Raw genomic sequence first — 24,940 nt, 5'->3', positions numbered from 1 at the left:
TTTTGTAAGGGCAGAATGAGACAACAAAAATCTAACGTCAGCAATTGTCAGGCGAGTGGAGGAGTACCAAAATACCGAAACAGGGTATATAAGGTTGAATGGAACAGACCAAGAGCGGACGGGTTGCGAATCCAAAAAGCTAGGTCTGATCAACCAGAGCTCCCTCCCCGGCACTGAATCTCGCTGCCGCACATAAGCTCCGAAAGGGGAACAAATAAGCTCCGAAAGGGGAACAACACCGGTCGTAAGTTGCAACGAAAAATCCAAAAGAAGGAAAAACATAAAGAAAAGAATATCTCCTGAATCTAAGCAATGCTTCTATCTTTCTTAACGTGAGTATTATATATTTGTTAACTCCATAAATTGTTTAAAGGTAAATCAGGAGGGTATATCTGTAGGAGAAGTTATTATTTTTTGTTTTTTTAACTGTACTGTTTTTCTACTTTTTATTTGTATATTACACTGTCTTAAAAGAATCAAAGATAGTGAATTGATTTAAATGAAAAATTAATTATAAAGTAAATAGAAAAATAAAAATCTTTGTTTGACCCTAAAAAGAAGTATTCCTCTGTCTGTGGTTTCAAATCCTTTAAAGAACCAAATCCGGTTACCAAAAGGGACAAATAAGTTTACTTGGTCAGCTGGTTCCGGGGCACACAGGTGTTCCAGCAGATACCAACTGAGACCATTTGAAGAATTCTAATGGAGTCTACTGGACTAGTCTAAAGCACTAGAGACGCCAGCTGCCTCACTATCTTGCATTTCTCAGCACTTTGCAGCCAGATGTAATTTCCTTGTGCCCTCTTTGCTCATGCATGACAAGACAAATGGGCTAAGGGGTTTGGTATTTCAACATAATACTAATGTGAGGGTGTTTCCTCTTACCTTGGTAATAACTGCATCCTGGACTAACTACCATTCCAATTGTCATCCTCAGAGTGTATTTACTCCAGGACATAGCTCTTGCCTCTTAAACAGAAAGCATCCTCAATATGTCATCTAACTAGCTAATCATCTTTTTGAAAAATCTGTTTCCTTTTATCAGTATAAGTGTAGCACTCAGTAAGTGAGCAGAGCACAATAAAGTATATATACACACAATAATTGCACACAAATGAAATTCAAAGCTCATCATGAATGATGGATAATTGTAGAGCAGCTTGTTCTCAGAATTTTTTTGTTATTTGCTGAGAAAGGTTTACATCCTTCAAGGAAATCATATTCCTGCCTCAGGATTCTTGTAAGATCTGGGCAATTTGCACCAGTCAGGCCGTGTGAACTGGCCCGGTTATGCTCATAAAATATTGGCAGAGAATTCCCCTTGCGAAAGGAAACGCTCAGCTGGTGTAAAATTGGTGGAGGCTCTTGCAGCACTATGTGCTACCCCATTTCTCTGTGAGGGAGCAAGCTAGCGGCAGGTAAGGGAAGTGATGGAGACAAGTGCTACTACAATGATCCAAAGGCCCTTAGGTACCTTGGCTGCTCTAAATGACACTGGGGCAGACCTTAATTTAATATCTAATCAAACCCCCATTGAAGTAATTGGACACTCTTACTGACATCAGTGGGCCAAATGTTCAGACTGTTTTTGCATGCCTGCTTTTGTGCGTTCAAATGACTGCATGTCTTCAAGTGGAATCACCTATTTTGCACCAGCAAACTGCCAATTACACACAAATTGAGCAGCCAGTTGTGCATGCAAAAGCAGGAATGCAAAACTGGAAATGTACCCCATTAAGATTTAATTCACAGGTCTTCTGTTAATCCATACTGAATGTTCTAACATAATATTCTTTCTCTGGTAAAAGAAATGTTGGCAGACACTCATTTTTCTTCCAAATGGAAACTGTTTGAAAGTACACTGGAGCAGTTTTCTCGAGGTGTCGTGTGTGATGTAACATTTATGATCCTTTATTGGTTTGGTGTATTAAAAATGTTGTCCTCTAACATCTATTTTTAGCAAGTTGATATTGTATTGCATTTTATTTATTTATTTTCTCCTGGAAGGTGTTTCCATTTATCAAAGATTAAGTTGTAAACTCTTCACTACAGTTTGGCCCAAAGAAAAATCTCTCTCTAGAGTGTTATTAAAATAGGCATGTGTATGTGTAATGCTCTTATTGAAAGCTAAGGCAGAGAGATGAGTTTTGCATATAGTTCTGAATGAAGAGAGCTTATTTGTCACTACTCCTTTCTTTTATCCTGTTCTTTTCTACTTTACATTAATCTGAATTAATGTCCTTGATTTCCATCGAGTCCTGCTTTTAATTGGAATGTTTTGAAGGTGGGATGAGAGGATATATAAACACCGCACCAACACAGACAGAGTTAAGGAGGTGCTTTGGGCCGGAACAGCACCATCCCTAGGCACCTGCAAATTAAGACAGGATTGGAACAGGAGTTAAAAGGGAGGAAACTCCTCTCAGACCAGGACAATTTTGGCAAAGGAACTATTGAGCCTCCCCAGCTTTGACTGACAGCTTGCAGTGCCCTCTCTCCTTGTAAAAGAAGGGAGGGGGCAGGACCCCTGAACTGAAGGGGAAACAGGACTGCTACGTATACTGGAACCTCAGTAGTTCCTCAATGATACTCCCAGGTATTTCCAACATCAGTCGGTCTATATCCTGGAGGGAGCTCCCGATAAGTATTTCTTTTTCTTTCCTATATGTAATGCCTGAGGGCTATTTGGTGGTTTTGCCTGGGACCCTGAGTGGGAACATAACTCCAGAGGTCTTGGCTAGTGGGTTGAACCCCAGCCCATTGGAAAGATGCTTCACAATATCTGCAAGGGCAGCAAATAGTTAGACTCAATTGTGTGCACTCTCCTTGTAGCTTCTAGAGGGATAGTTTACCCTAGCCCAGTTTTGTGACAGAAGGGTGCCAGTATGGGTTTTTGTTATTGTAATGCTGGCAGACCCCTGTCATCTGTGGGGGGGGGGGGGGGAGGGAATCAAACTAGGGACCTCTGGAGCTTAGTGCATGACCCTCTATCACAGGAGCTAAAAGCCAGCTGCCCGTTAGCTAATGCTATAACACCGACTCATTATTCTCTGTAAATGGTCTCAGCCACTACATGGAACAGTACACCACATCCCCCAGCTGCGTGGGTTACATTATATTACAAACATAATAGAACGTTAAGGCAGCTAGTAAGAGGTCAAAATAAGGAGAAGGCTTGTGGAGGAGGATGTCATTAAAGCAGGGCTATAAAAGGACCCAGTGAAATACTGAGAAAGGGACCTGGAGGCAGGAAAGGAAGAACTTGCTGTACTTAGCCACAGGGTCAGGAAGAAAGACCCTTGGATCAGGCTTGGGAAAGTCCCAGTTTGGATTCCCTGTATATTTGAAAGGGTAGAGAAATGTTCTGCAGAGAAGTGAGGAGACTTGCCTGGAGCCCTGGGGCCTTTAAATTGCTGCCGAAGCCCTGCATGGCAGCATCTGGTTGGTGCTGAGGACTGGGTGCTCGGAACTGGACACAATACTTCAGCAGAGGTGTAATCAGCATGGAGTAGAGCAGAAGAATTATCCTTTTTTTTTTTTTTTTTTTTTTGCACCTGTGTTACACACTTTACCAATATTTAGCTTGTGCTCCACTATGACACCGGGGTCCTTTCAGCAGTACTTCTAATAATTTCCCATTTTATATGATTGTTCTTTCCTAAGCGGAGTATTTTGCATTTGTCCTTATTGAATTTCATCCTATTTGCTATAGATCGTGTCTCCAGTTTGTCCAGATCATTTTGAATTTGAGCTTATCCTCCAAAGCCCTTGCAACCCCTCCCAGCTTGGTATCATCCACAAACTTTATAAGTGTACTCTCTATGCCATTATCTAAATCACTGATGAATATAATGAACAGAACCAGACACAGAATTGATACCTGTGGAACTCCACTTGTTATGCCTTTCCAGTATGACTGTGAACTATTGATAACTACTCTCTGGGAATGGTTTTCCAACCAGTTTTGCACCCACCATAAAATAGCTCTAGCTAGGTTGCATTTCTCTAGTTTGCTTATGAGAAAGTCATGCATGACAGTATCAAAAGCTTTCTTAAAGTGAAGATATATCACATCTACCACTTCCCTCCCATCCACAAGACTTGTTACCCTGTCAAAGAAACCTATAAATTGGTGTGACAATTTGTTCTTGACAAATTCATGCTGAGTCTTATTTATCACCTTATTATCTTCTAGATGTTTGCAAACTGATTGCTTGATTATTTGCTCTATTATCTTTCCAGGTACAGAAGTTAAGATGACTGGCCTGTAGTACTCCAAGTAATAATTATTTCCCTTTTTCTCTCTCCTGTTTTCTATGACTTTTCAGAAATAATCGCTAATGATTCAGATATTTCCTCAGTTAGCTCCTTGAGTATTTTAGGCTGCATTTCATCAGGCATTGAAGACATCTTAATTTGTCTAAGCAATTTTTAACGTGTTCTTTCCCTGTTTTAGCCTCTGAGCCTACATTATTTTCACTTTAAAAATAATGAATAGTCCTGTGGCACCTTATAGAGTAATAAAAATATATATAGTATCATGAACTTTCGTGAGCAAAACCCACTTTTTCAGTTGAGCTTGAGTCAACTCAGGTTATATATCAACTCCATGATTTTGTTAAAACCTGCCTTCTTAAAATTCATTCCCTGTATTGTGCTGTTTTCCCTCCCACCAGTCTTCAGAATCATCAACATTACCATTTCAGGACCACTTTCACCTAAGCTGCCTTCCACTTTCAAATTCTCAACCAGTTCCTCTGTATTTGTTAAAATCCGATCCAGAACAGCCTCTCCCCTAGTAGCTTTCTCCATTTACTGAAATTAAAAAAAAAATGTCTCCAACACGTTCCAAGAACTTGTTGGATAATCTGTGCCCTGTTGTGTTGTTTTCCTAACTGATATCTGGTAATTGAAATTAGGAATGTTAGATATTGTGTAATGGAATAGTCATGTAGCCACATGAAATCTTAGTGGTTACATGACTATTTGATAGTCACCAGGGGTGGGGCCAATGGCCAGTGAGCTCCCAGCTCCACTCCCAGAGAGCCCCCTGCCACCCTGCACTGCTGCCTCTGTTGTCACTTCTGATCTGCCAAGGGTCACACCTTGCAGCAGCATTAGTGCCCGCAAGGATAAGTAGCATGGGGTAGTACTCAAAGGGCAAAATGATCGTTGACCATCTCTTTGTAACATCTCACATACAGACCCCCGGAAGGCAGCACACCTCCTGGAATGCCATCATGGAATTGCCATGCCAGGCTAACAGATAGATGCCTCCATCCCTTTCAGAAGAGTCACCAGCCACCATTACCTTCTGTTTCCTTCTGGGAATGGTGGCTGTGATCCTCCCAGAATGGGTGGGTATAGGGTTTCATCTCCTCCACCTTTGGGGGTGATTCCTCATTGCTTATTGCCGGGGCAGCACCTTGGTTTTCCATCACCACGGGGGGTGCATTGGGTGTAGGAGAGGAGCACTGCCTGCTGCCAGAAATAACCAGCAGCCAGTGTCTTTATTTCTGAACCCAGGGAACCATTTTTTGGTCATGGGCCACTGACTCTCAGAAAAATCAGAAATCAGTCAGGGGCCACACACAAGCAAAAAAATCCCAACCTTCCATTCTCACGTACTCACAATTCGGTGCTCCAGCCCCGTGGGAGGTGGGGCAGAGTGCTGAGGCTCAGGGCTTCCCTCTGCAGCACAGAGATTTGTCTCAGGCTGGATCAAGTTAAGGTGCAGGCCAGATCCAGCCTACAGGTCATAGATTCCGCACTCCTGCCGTAAACCTTTCCACTTACCAAATCAGAGCTCTTCAGCCTGTTTCACATCCGGTGCTAGTCTCTTCTCCTGAAAGGAAGATGTAGGATTCAGTCTTGACTAGCTTTGAAAGACACTAGGCCACACTATTGCTCCATTACACCAGTGTAACGCCGTGAGTGCTCGTGGTGTTGTTCGGGGTTTACAGCAGAGGTTTTCAAATTATGGGTTGCGACCCGGTACTGGGTGGCGGAATGTCAGGCACTGGGTCTCATTGCTACTGGGAGTTCAGGTGATCAGTGGGGGTGCTATGGCAGGCTACCTGCCTGTCCTGGCACCACAGACTGTGCTGTGCCCTAAAAGCTGCCAGCAGCAGGCCTAGCTCCTTGGTTAGGGGGACAGGGAGAGCTCACAGAGCTCTGTGCTCTGCTCCTGTCCTGAGCACTAGCTCCGCACTCCCATTGGCTGGGAACGCAGCATGGTCTGCGGTGCCAGGAGAAGCAGGAAGCCTGCCTTAGCACCCCCGCTTCACTGCAGACTGGGAGCCACTCAAGGTAAGGCCCTCCCGTCCTAGCCTTGATCCCTCCCAATGCCAGACCCCTCAAAGCTCTCATCCTCAGCCCCACCCCAGAGCCTACACACTAGTCAAATTACATTGGGTCACAGGTATCAACAATTTTCTTCAAAGGGGTCATGGGAAAAAAAGTATGAAACCCACTGGTTTATAGGGAGCAGGAGTTAGTCCCTCAGCTCTGTTTGGCATGGGCAATAGCCCAGTAGCATCGTCATGTTTATTCAACTTCCTTTCTAAGCAAACCAAGAAAGATTTTTTTTTCAGGATGGGGCAGGCAAGAACATTTTAGATAGCTGTTTAGGTGGCTTAGCCTTGGCCTCCATAGGAACAGCTCAGCCATGACTCTCTCTAGACTGTCCCTGGGGAGGAGTCCAGTAATGCAGTGGAATAACAATTGTCTGGCTATGGAAGCATTTCATTATCAGCATTTTCGCTCCCTTCAGCCTCACTCAGTTTCTGTTATCGTGTGCTTCTGACAAGAAAGGCCACTGTAAGATTATCACACTTTCTGAAAGGAAGCAGTTGTATTTCAGCAAGTGAAGGAGACACCAGGCTCCTCCCTCCAGCTTGGGAAGGAAGCATCTGCGATGGCGTTGCTATGCAGCTTGGGAGGGGCTGCATTTTGTGTGAATGATCAGAGCTTGTGTTAATACCATTCAGAGGCAGACAAGCAGTTTAGCTGCTTTGAGGAACTCAAGTTCTGTGGTTCTGGAGTCCCCTTTGAAATGTTCACTTGAACTACTACATCACTGACTACCCCACAGCATCCGACAGGAAATGGGGAAATGCCGTCCTCTCCCCAGAATGTGCGGCCCATTGGTAGGTAAGGTGGCAGATAAGTTTTAAAGTAAATGCGTTAGTGCTAGTTTCAAACAACAGCTTGACAGACCTACAGCTTGAAGTTTGGGCTGCATCCCTAGAACTGAAACTGCACAAGTGGTAGCAGTGTGGCTCTCTCATACAGTGTCACCTATTGAATAATTCAGTCTCCATGGTCAGCTCAGCCCTTGATCTGCTAAAACAGCTTAATCTAGGATCTGGACCTTGATCTGCTGCATGCTTCCTGGGCGATGGGCGATCTCTCCGTGTCCCATTTCCCCAGCTATGGATCAGGACTAAGAAACCTTCCTTTCTCTCCTCCTTTGTCTTGTCTATTTCGAGTGCAAGCTCCTTTTGACAGGGACTGCTTCAGATTAGGTCTATGTACAGAACAGTGGCATTTATATCTGGTGCCATTGCTCTATCAGAGGGAGAACAGCCACTTCAAGTTATTAATGTCTTTGAAATCCACATAGAAGGATACAGCCAGCCTGCTGCCAACCTGCGGTGGGAACAGTCTGCTTCATGCTTTCTGACCATCTGCTGTCAGCAAAAACAGTTCAGCCAATGTGGTCAAAATTCAGGACAAAGTAGATAACGTCCTCACACCTGCAGGTTTGTGAGTGAAGTTTTCAGAGGCAGAGCTAATATGTTCCCTTTAAAAGTCTGCAGCTAGAGGTCTGAGGCCATTAATTGAAAACACTGGCTCCCTCCTCCCCTTTCTTATATTCATCTTCTTCCTTCCTGATATAAACTATCAACAGCTGAATCTGCCCTCACCCCCCATGGCATGCTCTCTCTTCAGTCCTTGCAGCAAGAAAAAAAACCCAGTTAATCCTCTGCTCAGGGACCAGGTTTTAATCATTTCTTTGCCCAACATGGCACTTTAGAGACTTCTCCTCCCACATTCACTTTGATCTTTTTGCCAGCATCTGACATCCATGATCACTCCCCATCCTTCCCTCTTTATTTAGGCCATTTAAATATCCAAAGCTTTGTGTACTCCAGGGGTGGCCAAATGCAGCCCATGGGCTGGATCTGGCCCTGCTGTCAGATCCAGCGTGGGCCAGCAGGCCACTCAGAGAAGCTGACTGTGGGGCCATGTGCATCTGTGAAGAGAAGGGGAGAGGCTTCATGTGCTGCTCCGCCTCCAGCACAATCTCGCAGCTCCCATAGCCGGCTGCTCTGAGCAGCGTGCAGGGGCATGGAAGGCAGGGAGCTTGGCTGAGGAACCTGCTGGGCTGCTGGCCAGGAGTTGCCCAAGTAAGCATCTCCCTGGCAGAGCCTGCTTCTGGCATCCCAGCCCCCCACCCTACATAATCCAAACCCTCTGACTCTCCTCCTGCACCCATACCCCTCACGCAGACCCTGCACCCCAATCTCCTGCCCCAGATTACATCCCAAACCTCTGTATCTCAGTCTCCTTCCCTAGGTAACAAACCTCCCTTCACCCAAACTCCCTCCCAGACCCTACACCCTATCCTGCACCCCCAGTCTCTTATCCCAAGCTTCCTTATGCACCCAGCTTCTATCCCAGACCTTGCCTCTCCTTTAATTTCATGGAAGAGTGCGGCCCTTGACCACTGACCAAATTCTTGGAGTGGCTTATCCCCCATCAAAAATTATTGCCCTCCCCTGCTCTACAAGTTACAGTTTAAAGTGCTGCTGTCGTTGTGCTTTAACACAGCATTGTGGTCATGGCACCAGTGCTGGGAGAAAGTTCTCCCAGCACTGTGGGTTAATCACCTCCATGAGGGGAGTAGCTAACCGCACTGGGAGCACATCTCCCAGCACTGTAGCACTGGCCACACTGGTGCTTTACAGTGCTGTAACTTGCTGCACTTGGGATGTGTGTAGGTGTGCTTTTTCACACCCCTCAGCAAAAAAAGTTACAGTGTAAGTAACTTGCCAGCGTAGACAAGCCCTAAGTATCTGATTTGCCGGTGGTTATAAAAATGCAGCCCCACAAGTTGTATTCATTGTGCGTGGTCAGGAATAGAGACACCTTTAAGACCCAAATCCTCAAAGGTAGTTAGGATTTGAATGTACAAAAGGAGTTAGGTGCTAAATCCCTGTGTTAGATCCCTAAGTACCAGATTCAGCACTAATGACATGCACAAAATTCCCACTTGATCCTGTAAGTATGTAAACTGTCAGTGGAAATTAGATACCAACATACCTTTGAGGAGCTGGAACCGCTTGCTTAAAGGTCTTACTTTTGTGTTTAACATCTCAACTGGGCTCCTTAACTGGCTTCACACTTTGTCAGCTGCTAGCAAGAAAGAAAAGATGCTAGAATTTATACTCATTGAGATTATGCATTTGACCACTGAATGCTCTCTTATGCTCTTTAATGTTGATATTTTAGACAATACCACCTCTGCCCCAACCAGGACTCTCTTACAAGACCCACAGTATGTTGATTTCTGTTGTTACACCCTTTGTACATTACTTGAGTGCTAGCAAACTTTTGAATAATGTTTAGGTAGAAGGTGAAAGTTAGAACATACCTGCTGTGCTACTGACAGTGCTAAGTCCATCCTCCTATTTATCTGACTTCTTTTCAGTGGATCAACAGCGGAATGTGGCTAAGGATTGAAAGTTTTGATACATAAAAGGGCCATTCATACTTCGGTATTTTTAAAAATTCCTTATTTATGCTTTCAGTACCAGGTTATTAAAAAAACCTACTGGTAAAAACTGAATGACTTTTAATATCTTTGCTACTTTTCATCTTTACTTTTTAATTTTTACTGAATTGAAACTTGTTGGGTCAGTGTCACTCTGTGTTTTTTGTCTGTTCCCTAAGGATAGGTTTTAAAGCTTAAGGAATCCACTGATTCAATGGTCAAATGCCTGACTTGAGACACCAAAGGTTTGTATTAAACTACGCACTCAAATTAGTGGAAACTTTGGAGAGTGTAGGCCTCCAGTGTTGGCAGCTCATACGAAAATGATCTGAGATATGAAAATGGGAGAGATACGTCCCCTCCCTACCGGCTGGCAGAGACTTGCTGCTTTGTCTTCCCTACCCCAGCCAAGCAGCTTCATGTGTGGAGCCCTGAGCCCCTAACTGGGCAGGGCGGATTAAGAAGCTGCGGGACTGTGCTGCCGCACAGCTTAAAGTCAACATTGGCCCTGACCCCTCCCCCAAAGCCAGAGCCCCCTCCTGTATCCCAAAGCTCTCATCCTTAGCCCCATCCTGGAGCCCAAACTCTAGTCAAATTATGTTGGGTTGTGGGCATCAACAATTTTCTTCAACCGGGTCATGAGAAAAAAAGTTTGAAAACCCTTGGGGAGAGTTTAGGTTCACTTTCACTACACTACAGGGGAACATTTATGTTCTGCTATGATTCTGAATTCCCTTTACATTTTAACGAAATCATCAACATATTTAATTTTCATCTTGGGATTCATAACTTTTTCATTTGAGGTTTAATTCTTTGACAGTATCTCTTTAAACTTCAACAGAGCCTTTTGTAGACTAAACATATCCAATGGAGAATGCTGTGATTAAAATGCGTTTATAGCTCCAAGGGCTCTTCTACCTATGGAGAGCACAAGAACCTTTCCTTAAATAAGCAGATTCAGAAATTATTCATTTTTGGATGATTATTTGAGCAACATATGTCCATACAACTAACAGCTATTATTCAAAAATAGCTGGCAGTGTTTCTCTTGCTCATTGCCACTAACAACACCCTCCTTCAAGCCCCACCCTCTTTAGCCTCTCTCTCATTTGTTAGGGAAGGAAGTAAATGAAACCCACCTTCTCCATCCTGACATAAGCAGACACATCCACTTAAAACACACAACATGATTTTTTTATTTCATTGTTTAATCAGTTTACATTCCACAATTGACAGTTTACTTATTTCATTTTAATTGTTCATGAACAAGTTGTTTAATTAATAACCAGACAAGATTTTAATTGATGGAAATACAGTATTTTCTGCCAATTGAAAAAAGAAAATTGCAAGATGCAGCCAGTTCTTCGGCAAAGCCCTGCAACATTCTCTGTGTCCTTTGTCATTCCAAAGTTACAGGAACTTGGCAATTTTCCTTTTCATTTCCCCAATCCCGCCCTTAAAATGAACAACTCCGGCCCTGATCCTGCAAACACTGATACTCATGCACGAATGTTTGCAGAACCAGGGCTTTGGAATAGAACAATAGATTTTTTTTAAACTAGCTCTGCTCACTTTTTCTGTAATTATTTACGAGAAGGAACGGACAGTACAATAGATTTGGTAAGATGTAGCATTAATTGTAAAATGAAACAACACATTTATTCACATCATATCAGAACAACCTAACATCATAGTTATTTATTCGGTTTATTTTTAGCACCAATGAGCCACAGGACCCACTTTTGTCTCTGGCAACAGCACAGAGATAAGAACCATGCAGGACACGCCATCCTTATTTACTTCTAACCCATGGGATTTCATTATGCAAATAAAACCAAACTGGATGGCGACTGGCAGAGTGAATGGTTGTATTTAATTCACTAAAGGAAGGCCCGCCTGGCTGAGTTGCTTCATACCAAGTTCTCTGCACATATAGTTCAAATGTACGTGACAATGCTTGAAACACAATCAGAAATGAACATACCTTCTCTATATGCAAAATATGCTCTGCTTTAGTGGATTTTAACTTAGATTCTGATCTAGCAAAGAATTTCAGCACACGCATAGTCCCATCAACAGGAATCATATGCTTAAAATTAGGCAGGTGCAGACGCGCTTTGCTGGATTAGGGTTTTCATAATGTATGCTGGTAAGGATAGCACAGAACTGGGAGCCGGGACATCGTGAGCTCCAATCCCAGAGTTCACACAGACTCCCTGTTGAGATCTGGATAAATTGTTTTTACAGTCTGGATTTTCAGAAATGCCAACCACATAAAATGCCAACTGCAGTTAATAGGAATTGTGAGGGTGCAGAACCCCTGAAAATTAGATCATTATAGTCTCTGCCTCAATTCCCCATCTGTAAAGTGTGTATAACAATACTTACCCACCTCACGCAGGTATGGTGTGCATTAATTCATGTTTGTGAAGCACTGTGAAGAGGAAAAGTGCTAGATAAATGCTACATAGCAACACATTACTTTTGATATGTTGGAATAATGTGCCATTTTAGATCTTTTACATCCAGCTTTGCAGTGTTTATAGTGTCTACGTTCATTGTCACCTATATTTTAAACATGTGCGCACTGCATTTATATGAAGCGGAGTCATGCCTCTTTAAACATCTGGCTGACTCACAGTGTCTACATGTCTAATGTCTTATACCAGCCTCTTCTATCGTTTTACTTGGCCATGTCACAGGAAAAGTGCTGACATGTATCAGGTCACGGGCATTTGACTGGTTTGTTATGCCAAGCTGTTAATGGCAGCACTGGGTAAAGGCAATTGGATCATACCCAGGGCTTGGGGAGGCTGTTGGAGTCCTGCCTTCCTTCCTAGCAAAAGGGTGTTCTCTCCTTATAGCAGAGAGAACGTGAGGAGGTGGGAAAGGGAAGGGAACCTTCTGAATAACTTTTGGTCAGTGGTGCAGCATGGCACTAGGGCACCTGTTAGCTTGGAAAAAAGAATGCCTCCAGGGAAATGTCCAGCGTGACGCACATATTGGGGGTGGATAAGATTAACACCGAGGGCCTCAGTCCCCACAGTACCTTGCGCAAAATGCTCCCAGCTCTGAATGGAAATGCTGCACAGCTGCTGTGCCCCCTATGAGAAGGGGGAAATGAATGGTCAAGGTGTGAGGCAGTGGGCAGTCAGGCCCAGGGGAAGCAGGCCTGGCCTACTGGCTCCGTGAAGAGTGCAGTGGGGATTTGTGAGGTTGGGCTTTTCACTTCCCAGGGCTGCTAGAAGTCTGAGTGATGCTTTAGCCTTCATGTGGGAGGTGCTTCCCCGAGCTCCTGATTTGCAGCTGTTACCAAAGTGATGTAGTGGTCTCATGGCAGGCTGCCCATTCATTCTTGCCCCAGGGTCCGAGTCGTGATTATGGCTTCTATTAGGAGAAGGAATCGTCTTATGAAGGGGAAGCAGAAAGGCAGCCCAGAATCAGCACTTTCAGATGTGTGGCTCTATCTTAGTCTGGCTCTATCCTGAGGTTACTGCTTGGGGAGATGGGAGATGGGCTCTCTGGGCAAGCCTATGACCTGGCAAAAGTCAGTGCAGTGGTAAAGGATGCTGCAAATGACCAGGTGCATGGGAACTGCTACTATAAACAGAAAAAGAAAATAAATTGTAGGAAAGGACCATTAAACGCCCCCCCTTACAAAATACAATCGCACAGTCACATGGACATTACATCCTTTTCAAAATGGGGTTTCCTTTGACAGCAAAAGTCTCAAAAACATGCAAACTCTTTGTTGAAACCAGAGAGTTCTACAGCTAGAAGAACCACTGCAGAGATTTTAATATCCGAGATCTCCATCCCTGGTAAACAGCGAGGGAGAGAGAATACTGATGAGATTTCAGGGAGGGTCTCAAAAACTTCCTTAGAAAATTGATGCTGCATCTTTAAATTCAGTTTATGTTCAAGTCCTCCAGCCCCCCCCACCCCACGCCCAGCAAGTTAATTTTTTAATCCTTTATTTAATTTTTTTTACATTTTTACAAACTTCTTGGATAGCAAAACACTCACACGCTGCATGAAAATGGGACTCATTGGAAAAAAGCTCTTCTCTCTACATGAAACATTTTCAAACTCTCACACACAGGAAGGAAGAGAGAGAGAGAGATCCACATCGGACCCTAAAAAAGAGTAGGCAGGGTTTAGCAGAAAGATTGAGATGGAAAAGATAGGATGGAGGACAAGGGAAAGAATTGCAGTAAAGTCTGACATTTGATCCCTTGGAAATCACAGTTTTCAGCTACCACTCACCAGCGTGAGTTTCTCCCACAGGAATGCTACAATATTACTGATCTGCTACAAAATAGGTCACATCAACCCATCTAAGCTCCTCCAACCCCATCGTAACAGTATCTTCAACTGCTTTATTGATGAGGGTAAAGGGGGGAAGTAAAAAATCACCAAGGCCATGTCTTCTCTATGGGGAAGATTGACACTGCTGTGATTGACCTTCTGGAGTTCAATTTAGTGAGTTTAGTAAAAACTAGCTAAATTGAACTCAGAGGGTGTCCCTGTCGGCACTGGTAATTCTGCTCCGAGAGGAATAAGGGAAGCCAAGGGGAGCATTTGCTCCTGTCGACCTTCTACTGTGGGAACAGCAGGGAAACTTGGATTAAGGTACATTGACTCCAACTACATAATTAATGTTGCTGGAATTCTCTCTCTTAATTCACCCTTCCTCTTTAGTGTAGATCTGGCCCCAAGTCACCGATTGAACGGAGCTGTACAGATAGGAATGTCCACTCAGAGCCACTTCAGCTAAGGTTAATCTGATCCAGGAGTTTTCAGAACTGTTTAATTTTCCCAGCCCCACCAGATATGTTGGGTTATTGAGATAAAATTATTGACACATGCAAGTACACAGGAGTTGTCATACTGGATCAAACTGTTGATCCTTCTCCTCTGTCATTGCCTGACCTCTTTGTTGGATTGACTCTATTGCCATATGGTGTCAGGAAGCTATGGTGTTGGGGCATATGCTCAGTGTGGCTATATCCTTGTCCAAATAGTTGGCTGACTAAGGGCATGTCTGCATGACCCACCAGATCAATGGGCAGCAATCAATCCAATGGGGGGGGGGGAGGCGATTTATCGTGTCAAGTATAGGTTTGTTTTGTTTTAAACTGAGAGATATAAGGATTGCAACATAGAAATAGGCCTTGGCCTAAAATTCTGTATATCAGTCTAAGGGTATTCCAGGCAATCATGAATATATGGACATTGTTCATAATTTTAAATATATACATATATACATTTATATGTGTATCTTTCTATGGATCTAATTCACTACTGTGTTCCTCCATCTTTACACCAACATAAACACATTGGTTGAAGCTGGAGCAACACAGTGATGAATCATTCCCTACTATGGACTAAATATATAAAGTGGGCTCACATGTAAATATGACCACCATCTTTCTCACTCCCTTTCTTTCTCCCTCTTTATTATGGTCCAACCTGCAGTCTTTTTGCAGGCAAGACTCCCGTTGATTTCAATAAATGGGAATTCTGCCTGAGTAAGGGCTGAAAGTGCAAAGCCCACTTTGGCTTATCTATCAACTTTGAATTCGACAACATATGTCACATTTAGACCTCAAAACGTTTGAAAATAATTTAAGTTGCTGCAGCAAAATATTTTCAGAAGTCCCAGATTTGCTATTTTGTATCAGAACAAAGAGGAAAAAGTTTGTAGACGATCAAAGAACAAATACACAAAGAAAGACACTTAAGTGATGGAAATCGCTGAGTAAAAATAGTAACAGTTTAAATGAGGTGTCTATAATTGTTGTTGGTGCCCAAGAGCTATAAATAATTCAATACACCCAAACTGAACTGAGTCTACAGCTGCACATTTTACTTGTGGTTCTGATGACTTGATCTTTTACCTTGTGATCTACATTGGTGCCAAAAACCCTTGATAAAAATGCAGCCTTATCCTGATAGGTAAAATTGACCTTTTGTGTAAAATGCCAAAAGTCCCTAAGTGATTTAGGAGTCTATGGTCCAGTTTCAAAAGTGATTTAGCCACTTGAGAATCGTGGTCTCAGCATGACTCAGGGAACATCAGAATTAGAGCTGGCTGGTGTGCATTTCAGCTTGAGGAGACATATTGGGATTGGTTCCAATCAAGCGAGTGCACTAAAAATAGAACGTAGCTGCCATGGCGTGAACAGCAGAAGGTGCTAACTGCCCCAAGTACGATCCCATCCGAGATCCTAGGTACTTACTTGGGGAGACTAGCCCCTTCTGCCACTCATGTCACTGTTGCTACACTTCTGTTTTTAGAAGTGCACTCGCTTGATCTGCGCTTAGTACAGATATGTCTCCACAAGCTGGTACATACAGACATACCCTCAGGTCCTAAGTGCCTAAATCACTTTTGAAAATATGATTTAAGCTCCAAATTCACTTAGGTGTCTTTGAAGGCTTTGCCCTTTATCTGTAGACTAAAGAGTTGTGATCACTGGTTGAGAATTCTGACCAAGTGAAAATGTAGCAAAATCACATTAAAAGAAATAATTTGTCACCAGGCCTTTCCTTTAGAAGCTTTTTCAGTGATCTGCTATCACCTATTGTTGCTGCTAATGCTCTTGAGGTGTGTAACTCACCCTGTGCAGAAAAAGACAGCAAGAGACCCAGGCCTATGCACCACTGAAGTCTAAATTATGCCCTATGTCAATGGTCCCCAACCTTTTGGGGCTGCCGGGCGCCCGGTGGCGGGGCCATTCATGCACCGCGTGCCCGGGGGTGGCACTGCGCATGCTCCGTGCACCTGGGGCGCAAAAATAGCTCGGGCTGGCCCTGGTTACTGGGCGGGTGCCATGGCGCCCGCGGGCACCGCATTGGAGACCACTGCCCTATGTAGAGGACTGATGTGAGGTTCAAGTGTTGCACAGGTGTGGGGCTGCCCCTCCACCAGCAGTGACTGTCACCAAAGGCAATCATAAACTTTTCAGATTGGAGTTGACATGGACAGAATCATCTTTCTGAATTTAAAAAAAAACCCCAAAACTGACTTTCTGCTCCAGCCTGCATTTCCTAGGGAAACCTCTCATGTGTCGGGATCCGCTGGTTATAAGGAGTTCAGTGAGACTCGGTGAATACCAAGACTGTCCTCTTGATGGGCCACTGATTTTCATATTGCTTCTCCCTACCAACCCTACTGAACAGTTTTCTTCTGTACCATACACAGCATGTGTGGCTGGATTATCACTGGTATTCATGACATTGGAAGACAGCGGGGACTTGTGGACAAATCAGAACCTGTGGGGTGCATTGTTAATAGCACAGGACTGGGCACAAAGGTAGGATAGGGAGGAGTATTGTCTCTCAGGCCAGGTCTATACTGGTGGAGAAAAGTGACGCAAGATAGCTACTCCAGCTATATGAATTGGATAGCTGGAGTTGTTGCACCGATTTCCTGGGGTGACCCCACAGCAGGAAGTTGACCGGAGAAATGCTCCTGTTTACTTCCCTTACTCCTTGTGATGGCAAGGAGTACCAGTGCTGACATGGGTGCCCTCAGTGATCAATTTGGTGGGTCTTTACTAGACCTGCTAAATTGAACCCCAGAAAGATTGATTGCCAGAATATTGATCTCAGCCATTAGAGTACAAGGGATTAGTACAACACTGGCAGCTTATTAGCATCTAAGCACTTGGGAATGTGGGTTGGCTGTTCCCGGAGGGGAGGGATGGGGCTTGAGCCCTGGCTCTGGAGGTGGGTAACTTATCCACTGTGCCACTTGGGGAGCCACCCAACCTCCCTATATTCTGTGCCCCCATTATCCTTCCTTTGTTCCAAGGGTGCCTGGTTTATCCATCACCAAGCTGGCGGTGGCTGTTCCCAGGGGGGGCTCAAGCCCATGACCTCTGGCTCCGGAGGCGGGTACCAAATTGTCCCAATTCCACACACACATTGTCCCAATTCCACACACACAGATGTCTTTTGTGCAAAAGCATGCGTGCCAGTGTAGACGCTCTCTTGCACAAATACTTTTAACGGAAAAACTTTTCCGTTAAAAGTATTTGCGCGAAATCATGCCAGTCTAGACGCAGCCCTCTAGCTTAAAGATTGAGCATGTTGAAATGCAGAATTCCAGTGTGAACCAACAGAAAACATGGCAAAAGCTCTGATCCCTGATCATGTACACATAAGTACTTAGACGTCTTGCCCTCAGTGCTTGGGACAGAGTAGAACTAAGAATATTCTGTAGGGTTCCTGTCCTGATTTTGGGGAAGAGGGTAGAAGAACTGCACTCTGGACTAATGGCTCGTTCTGCAAGCCAGAATTTGCCACACTCTAAATATGAAGCAATTAAGGATAAATCTTCACCTGTCACATCAATTGCTGTCCACATAGTTTTTTACATAATGGATGGTGGGCCTACTTATTTACCCCTCCCTAGGGCAGATCTTGGAAGGCACAGGCTAGTGAGTAGATAATCGGAGAGTGGGTCCAAATCTCAGAGTTAATACTTCTCCTCTTCTTTAAAACAAAATGAACGTAACTCCTCCCATTTCACACATATACACAAGCTCACATACATTTTGTAAACTGCCAGCTTCAAAGTACATCATCATAAAGACAGGACTAATCTTATCCCAAGTGCAGAAGCAAAGAGAAGACCCAGGAGCTCACAGAACAGTAGATCTGATTTCTGCCTCTTTAAATTTCGCCACTATGCTTATTAGGGGTGCTAGAACAATCTGAATAGCGGGGGTGCTAAGAGACATTGGCCAAAACAGTAAATCCTGCATATAACCACTTCAAGTCAGGGGTTTTGCAGCACCCCCAGCATCCCTAGTTCCAGAACCTATGCTGCCTATTCTAAAAATCCATCAACAAAAGAACACATGAGCTGTCACTGGTCACACCACAATGAGCTGGCTGTGTGGTGCTTTCCAGGCCATGATAGCTGATGTTGGGATGGAACAGGTCCTCTCTGTGCACTTTGATCCTACCCAAGGCACATCAAATATAAGTACTTGCATATATGGGTTCTCCTAACATACCCACCCTAGAGGTGGAGGAGAGATATCATTCAAAATTTGTTTCAATGAATTGTGGGCATTAAAAAAAAAAAAAAAAAAAAAACATTTTCACAAAAATATTTTGGCTTTCTCAAAAATGTCAACATTTTCCAAACATATTCTCTAAACCCTTTTAATTTTTATTAGTTGTTTTTGTTTTCCATTTCTTATTTTTTGCTTTCAGTTATTTTTAATTGTCTGTGTTTTCTTATTGCCCCCGCCCCCTTTACCAATGTTAACTAGCCTGTTTAGTTATCAGGTAGGAATTTATAAAATCTACCAGTTTTATTTATAAAACACATGATTATTGAAAGCACTTTAATTTCTAAAAATTGCCTCCAAATTAAAAAAAAAAACAATAAATTGATCCATTTAGAAAACAAAGCTCTCTCAACTTTTTTTAATGTTCCAACAGCTCCATTTGCAAGCAAAAGGAATGAAAATTCACGTACAGAAGGTGGCACTTAGTGTGAACACACTCATTTGGTAGCTTGGATTTGCCTGATTGTGGAATACATAAAAGCCAACTCAAGCTAACAAAAACACAAGCAGCTTAGTGAGAACAAAAGATAAACAAATCAATCCTGTTCTGAAATGCCCCTAAGAGCCTTAATTTCTTTTGGCCAGATTAATAAAACAAAACCAACAAAAAGACCTATTGGAAAGGAAAGGAGAGAGGATGCAGGAAATGACTGGCAATGCCCCTATAATCATATTGAACGAGAAGGATTCTTTTTTTAAAGCAGGTACAATACTGTCTCTTTTCAGCACCGTAGGCCTGGAAGTCAACACATCCCTTTTTTTCCAGAGCAAATTCTGTTTCAAATGGATTGCCTCTTCTCCCTAATTGCATTTGTTTAGATGACATGGATGTTTCTTATCTATCGACCAACTGGGACATGTGATGTGAACTATTCATGTAACAAATGATTGCAGATATTGGCCCTGAATTAACAAATGGTTTTTTCCCCTTCTCTTTCTCCCCTCCCTACAAATTTGTCAGGAAATGCTTCAGTCAAGGGAGTAATTCTCCATACTTCTTCACATAACTAGTCAGTGAAAGCATCCCTTCTGACTTTCATTTTAGTTACTCCATTGGTGCCTTCTCCCCTGCATTCCTTCCACCCACATCTTCCAAAGCAGGAACTACTGGAATTTCTGGTGAAACTTAGCTTCCTTGCATGACTTATTCCTCCCCAGTTGGGGTTTTAGATGCTAAATTAGTTACACTGGGATCTATGACCTGTACAATGAGAGGAGCAGAGTAGAAAGGGGATGCTAGATAGGACAGAAGCTGGAAAGAGAGACACACGCACACACAGAAAAAGAGAGAGAGAGTTCTAATTGTGGATTCACAACTATATCATACAAGACTTGAGCTCATGGGGAATGGATTTTCATTCTCTGCATCTGACCCATTCTATTCCATCTGTATAGATAGTTCTTCCAAATGGAAAGAAGAGATGTCCAGTGAAATGGGGCAGTTTCCAATGACAAGATGTGAGGTGGTCTTATTTGGCATACATGGACACAACGCAAGGCATCACTTATTCCTCCCTTGTTCCTTCCTTGTTCCCCTTTTCTCCTCCGCCATGGCTTTTGCCCAGTGGTCTTTAATTTCCAAAATGGAAAAATAAAACAAATCCAACTCAAATAAATACTCAGGAAAATCAACTGCAAGGCCTCCCACGCCACCCTTCCCCTGATGGGTCTTTCCTGATATCCGCCATCCTGAATTTTCCATTGTTCTGTTAGGTTAAAAAAAAAAAAAACCTCCAGCGAAGGAGATAGGCTGTCTCGGAACTTGTGCCTTCCCTTACACTTATGCAGTCTTGATGCCATTTTCTTGGGTTACAAACACAGTATGGATGGATTGTAGACGATCACATTTCAATGTTTTTAAATTTCTTTTAAAAAAGAAAAAGGAAAATAGAGTTATACACACACGTATCACAGCATTTTCAAAGGCCACCCACTGCGTCTCTGTTAGCAGTTCAGCCTCCGTGTTAAGCCTGGATGTAAGGCAGCTGGAAGATTAAAACGGCATTGTTAGAACATCCACTGAAACGTCCTTGTGGTTTTTTTCTTTGTTGTTCCATTTTTATTTTATTTTATTTTAAGTTTGGCAGGCAGAGAGAATATTCTCCCCTCCACCATATGTTCTATCAATTTTGTCCTCTATTTTTAGGCAGGAAGAAAAATAACAATGTTATTTGTTTTTTAAAGGGGGTAAGGGTTTAAAAATGGCCTTGAGGAGGTTACATTCTAGAGGCGACTCACATGGTTGATTTGTTTCTTTGCTTGTTCATTGTATTCTCCTCTTGGCTTGCAGTGGATACTTTTTGGTTCCCCATGTCCTGTACAGGCTCAGGTTTCACATCCTCCATACAACCTGATTTCCCCCCACCCCCCACCCCAGGTGACAGTCGATAGATGCAACAGTATTTTCACTTGATCTGTAAATTATGGTACTGAAGTTAAGAGTTGTATGGAAGAGCCATGTTACAGAAAAGCTTTCCCATTTCTGTGAGAAAGAATGAAGCAACACAAAGTCCTGTGGAGATGCATGTGCCATGTTGAAACTCAGCTCTACCTTGGCGCTGGCATCAGTTTGAGATAAATATAGCTATATATATATATGTATGTACGTATGTGTATACATAGCTATATATATACACACACACACGTTTGTTTGCTAGTTAGTTATTTTAGCACACTGTCCCATTCTCAGGTCTGGATTTGGGGCAGTTGGTCCTGGGGACAGGTTGGACAGAAGGGGCCAGGGTGCAGAAGAAGCCCGATATAAGAGTGAGGCCCAGGCCTCCCCATGCACAGAACATTGACCAGCCGTAGCCATGACTGATGTCATCTGGAAGTCCGTACAGGTAGCGAGGGTAGCGGGAGAGCTCAAAGTTGATTCCAGCCACGCATGTGCACAGTGAAATGATGCAGAAGGTACCTGGAGAAGGACGAAAGAGGGGAAGAAGGGAGAGAAAGAATAAAGAAAGGTTAGAATGATAAAAACAGCATTCCCCAGCTGTCTGAAAAAGAGGCAGTGGGATCAATAATAAGGTAATATATGAAAGGCTGGGGCTGGAAGAACTGCTATAAAAAGAGGCATAGTCAAGCATTGGGTGCCAGGAACTGCTGAGCTGTAGCACAAGCCCTGACTACAGCTGGCTGGGAAACTTCCACTGGAATATGTGGTTCCACCAAAATCAAGTCACTCTATGAAATCAGGGCAATCTCACTGATATAAAAAGGGAAGGGAAGGTCTGACAGTGTCAAAAGATCCCATTTTGAACATTTTCTGAATGAAATGCTTGGGTTTTCATTTTACGTGACTTTATAATGCAACATTTGAAAGCTGACTATATCAATTTTCTCAAAACAAAACGTTCTGGACCACCTGAAATGACACTTGAGGGATATTTTTCTTCACAGAGAATTTTAAAATGTTTGCTTTGAACTCCCATACAGAACATTTTACAATCTCCAACTCCTTTGCAGAATGGAACATCCGTCCTCCTTGCCACTGTAGCTTGCATTTTGTCTCTTTCTGTAATACTGGAGAAGTCACTGAGACTTGGTCTACTCTAGACAATTAGGTCAACTTGGCTACATTACTCAGGGGTGTGAAAAATCCATTCCTCCAAGCAACATAATTAAGCCAACCTAACCCCCAGTGTAGACAGCACTAGGCCAATGGAAGAATTCTTCTGTTGACTTAGTTACTGTCTCTCTGGGAGGCAGATTACTAGGCTGATGGGAGTTTGCATCAGCATAAGTAGTGTCTACACTGAAGTGCTATAGGGATGCAGCTGCAGCACAGCCGCTCTACTCCTACAACGCTTCATGTGTAGACAAGCTTGAAAACTTACCTGTGTCATGAGAAGCTTGTGTGTGTAGCTCTGGCAGATGCTAGGTGTTATGGAAAGACACGACTCTCATTTTAGTTGAGGTGTAGTTGAGCTACTCTCCGTTAATGAGCTTGATTTTCTTCTTTGACCCCACCCACAATTTCACCAAAATTAAATCCAGGCTTCTTGAACTTTCACAGGAGCTATCGATCTGCCTATAGTATGGTCTTATGATGTATCACCACAGAATCTGAGCACCTTTCTCTAGCAATGGTAGATTCTTGGTTATACTGTGATTTTGGCTAAAAAATCCTCCTTACTTTCTCCCTCCCCAACCAAACAGGGCTATGTTATTTATTATTATATTTCCCTTTCTCTCTCTTTGTCCACATTCTTCTCTTACTACTCTTCTCTCATACTTGCTTTTGCCTCTTTTTCTTCTTTTTTAACCATTGCGCATTCCAGCTAAGCAGTGAATTGTACACACTCCATTCTGAAGGCATGTGTGGAATTATGCTAGAGCAGAATATTTTTGGAATGGCAGAAGGCAGCTAAACAAGGTGTTGGAGAGAACACACACTAACAGACATAGACACCCCTGGCACACTGACATGCCAGTATGCCAAAATCCCTTTTAGTGGCTACAGAAAAACAAGTCTAGGATCTCCATATAAATCCCATCTTTGCTACTGTCATCCTATGTGACCATAGACAAGCCACTTCCTCTCTCTCTACCTATTTCCTTCCTCCCCCTCTTCGGGCATTTCAGCAGTGCACTCAGAGTTGACTGCAAGATGGGATGGCATACCCAAGTGAGCTTTAATTTATGAAGCATGACCAAAAAGAGCAGTGGCACAGGCATCATTTCAGGTTCTATATGAATTCTGGAGAACCTTTGAACGAACTCACGTTGCTAGCCTATGCCCTGTGGCTTCACTGCTGTTTTTAGCCGTGCTGGCTAGATTGGAGCTAATGCTGGTAAGCCTACCTGAGCTGTAATCACACTCTGGTTGCAGTACAACTTTTATCTCTCTTGACTATTTAGATTGTAAATTCTTTGGGGCAGGGACTCTCTTATGATGTGTTTGTAAAGCACATAGCACAGTGGCCCCCAAATTGTGGGGCACACCCTATTAGGAGCATGGAGGAACATCTGAGGACACAGCAGGGCCCAGGTCAGTCCCACAGGAGATGGGGAGGGAGAACCACCCAGTCCCACTCTGCTTCTAGCTCCATTTTATTCCAGCCCTGGCCCCACACCAATCTCCAGCCACAACTATGGTCTGGTTCCACTCCTGGCTCCCATTCCTGGCTGTGGCTCTGCCCCAGCCTGCCAGCCCTCGGCCACAGCTTCAGTCCCAACTCAAGCTCTGCTTCCAACCGGGGGGAAGGGGCGATGGTGCAGACACATTCCATTACAGGTAAGGGAGAGATGCAAGAGGAAAATTTTGGGCACCACTGACCTAGCACAATGAGACCCCACTATCAAGTGGGGCCTCTTAATGATATTGTAATAAAATAAAAAACAATAATAATGAAAATAATCTGGTAGTGCAAGAAGGCTTCCTCCATCTCTGAATTTACTATTGGCACTCCCTGTGCTTGGGTAACAGCAGCAAGGAAATCCCACATTTATTAGAAGTTGGAGATACACCTTGCATGGGGTAGGGTTGTTGCAAAAGGAGTCCCCTCTTGAGCAAGCTGCCAGAGGAATCACTCCCCCCTCCTTACTGCTCCCATATTAATACTTAGTTCTGGCTCGCAATTTCTTCCTGCAAATGCCTGGGCATTCAAGCCATTAACCCTTCAAGTGCTGCACAGCACTGAGCGCACTGGCCAGCGCTGTACAGAAGGCAAGGCTGTGACCACAACGATGGAAGATTTTCCTTTGATGTGAAGGCACACACAAAAAATGATCAAAACTGGCCCCAAACTTTTTCAGGCCTGATTCTCACTTGCACTGGGGTCCCTTACCTTATTCTGGGAGTGTACCCACTGCCAGAGACTTCACTGTAAGTAAGCTAACATCGGACTCTTTGAGCTAAAGGTTTCACAGCCCTCTTGAAAGGAAGAACTGCTCTGAACCTCTCCCTGCTCTGAGGCTAAATGAAGACCAACAGAGACCAAGGCCTCAGTATTGTTTTGTTACTGATTGTTTTACCTTCCTGCCTTCCACACATGTAACCCTGGCCCCATGCATTGCCTCTGTAAAAAAATGAAGCCCATCTGCTGATGCATCTGAGATTATCTATCAG

At 43.6% G+C, this 24,940-nt stretch overlaps 2 protein-coding genes across 2 annotated transcripts in view; one reads left to right on the top strand and one right to left on the bottom strand.

The window, feature by feature from the left end:
* Positions 1–24,940, top strand: part of BRAF (B-Raf proto-oncogene, serine/threonine kinase) — a 568,039-nt gene continuing 543,099 nt past the window's right edge. Inside the window, exon 1 of the mRNA XM_089782036.1 lies at positions 1–332. The gene's annotated coding sequence lies outside the window, so the exon portion shown is untranslated. The remainder of the gene's footprint in view (positions 333–24,940) is intronic.
* Positions 10,891–24,940, bottom strand: part of TMEM178B (transmembrane protein 178B) — a 347,923-nt gene continuing 333,873 nt past the window's right edge. Inside the window, exon 4 of the mRNA XM_006133377.5 lies at positions 10,891–21,784. Coding sequence (XP_006133439.1) covers positions 21,534–21,784 — 251 coding nt within the window. The 3' untranslated portion in view covers positions 10,891–21,533. The remainder of the gene's footprint in view (positions 21,785–24,940) is intronic.

Source organism: Pelodiscus sinensis, chromosome 1 (assembly GCF_052426305.1).
Source record: "Pelodiscus sinensis isolate ZL-2025 chromosome 1, ASM5242630v1, whole genome shotgun sequence".
In the NCBI taxonomy this organism is placed as follows: Eukaryota; Metazoa; Chordata; order Testudines; family Trionychidae; genus Pelodiscus; species Pelodiscus sinensis.
Note: the sequence above shows the minus strand (reverse complement) of the source record. Positions and strands in the feature narration are given on the sequence as shown.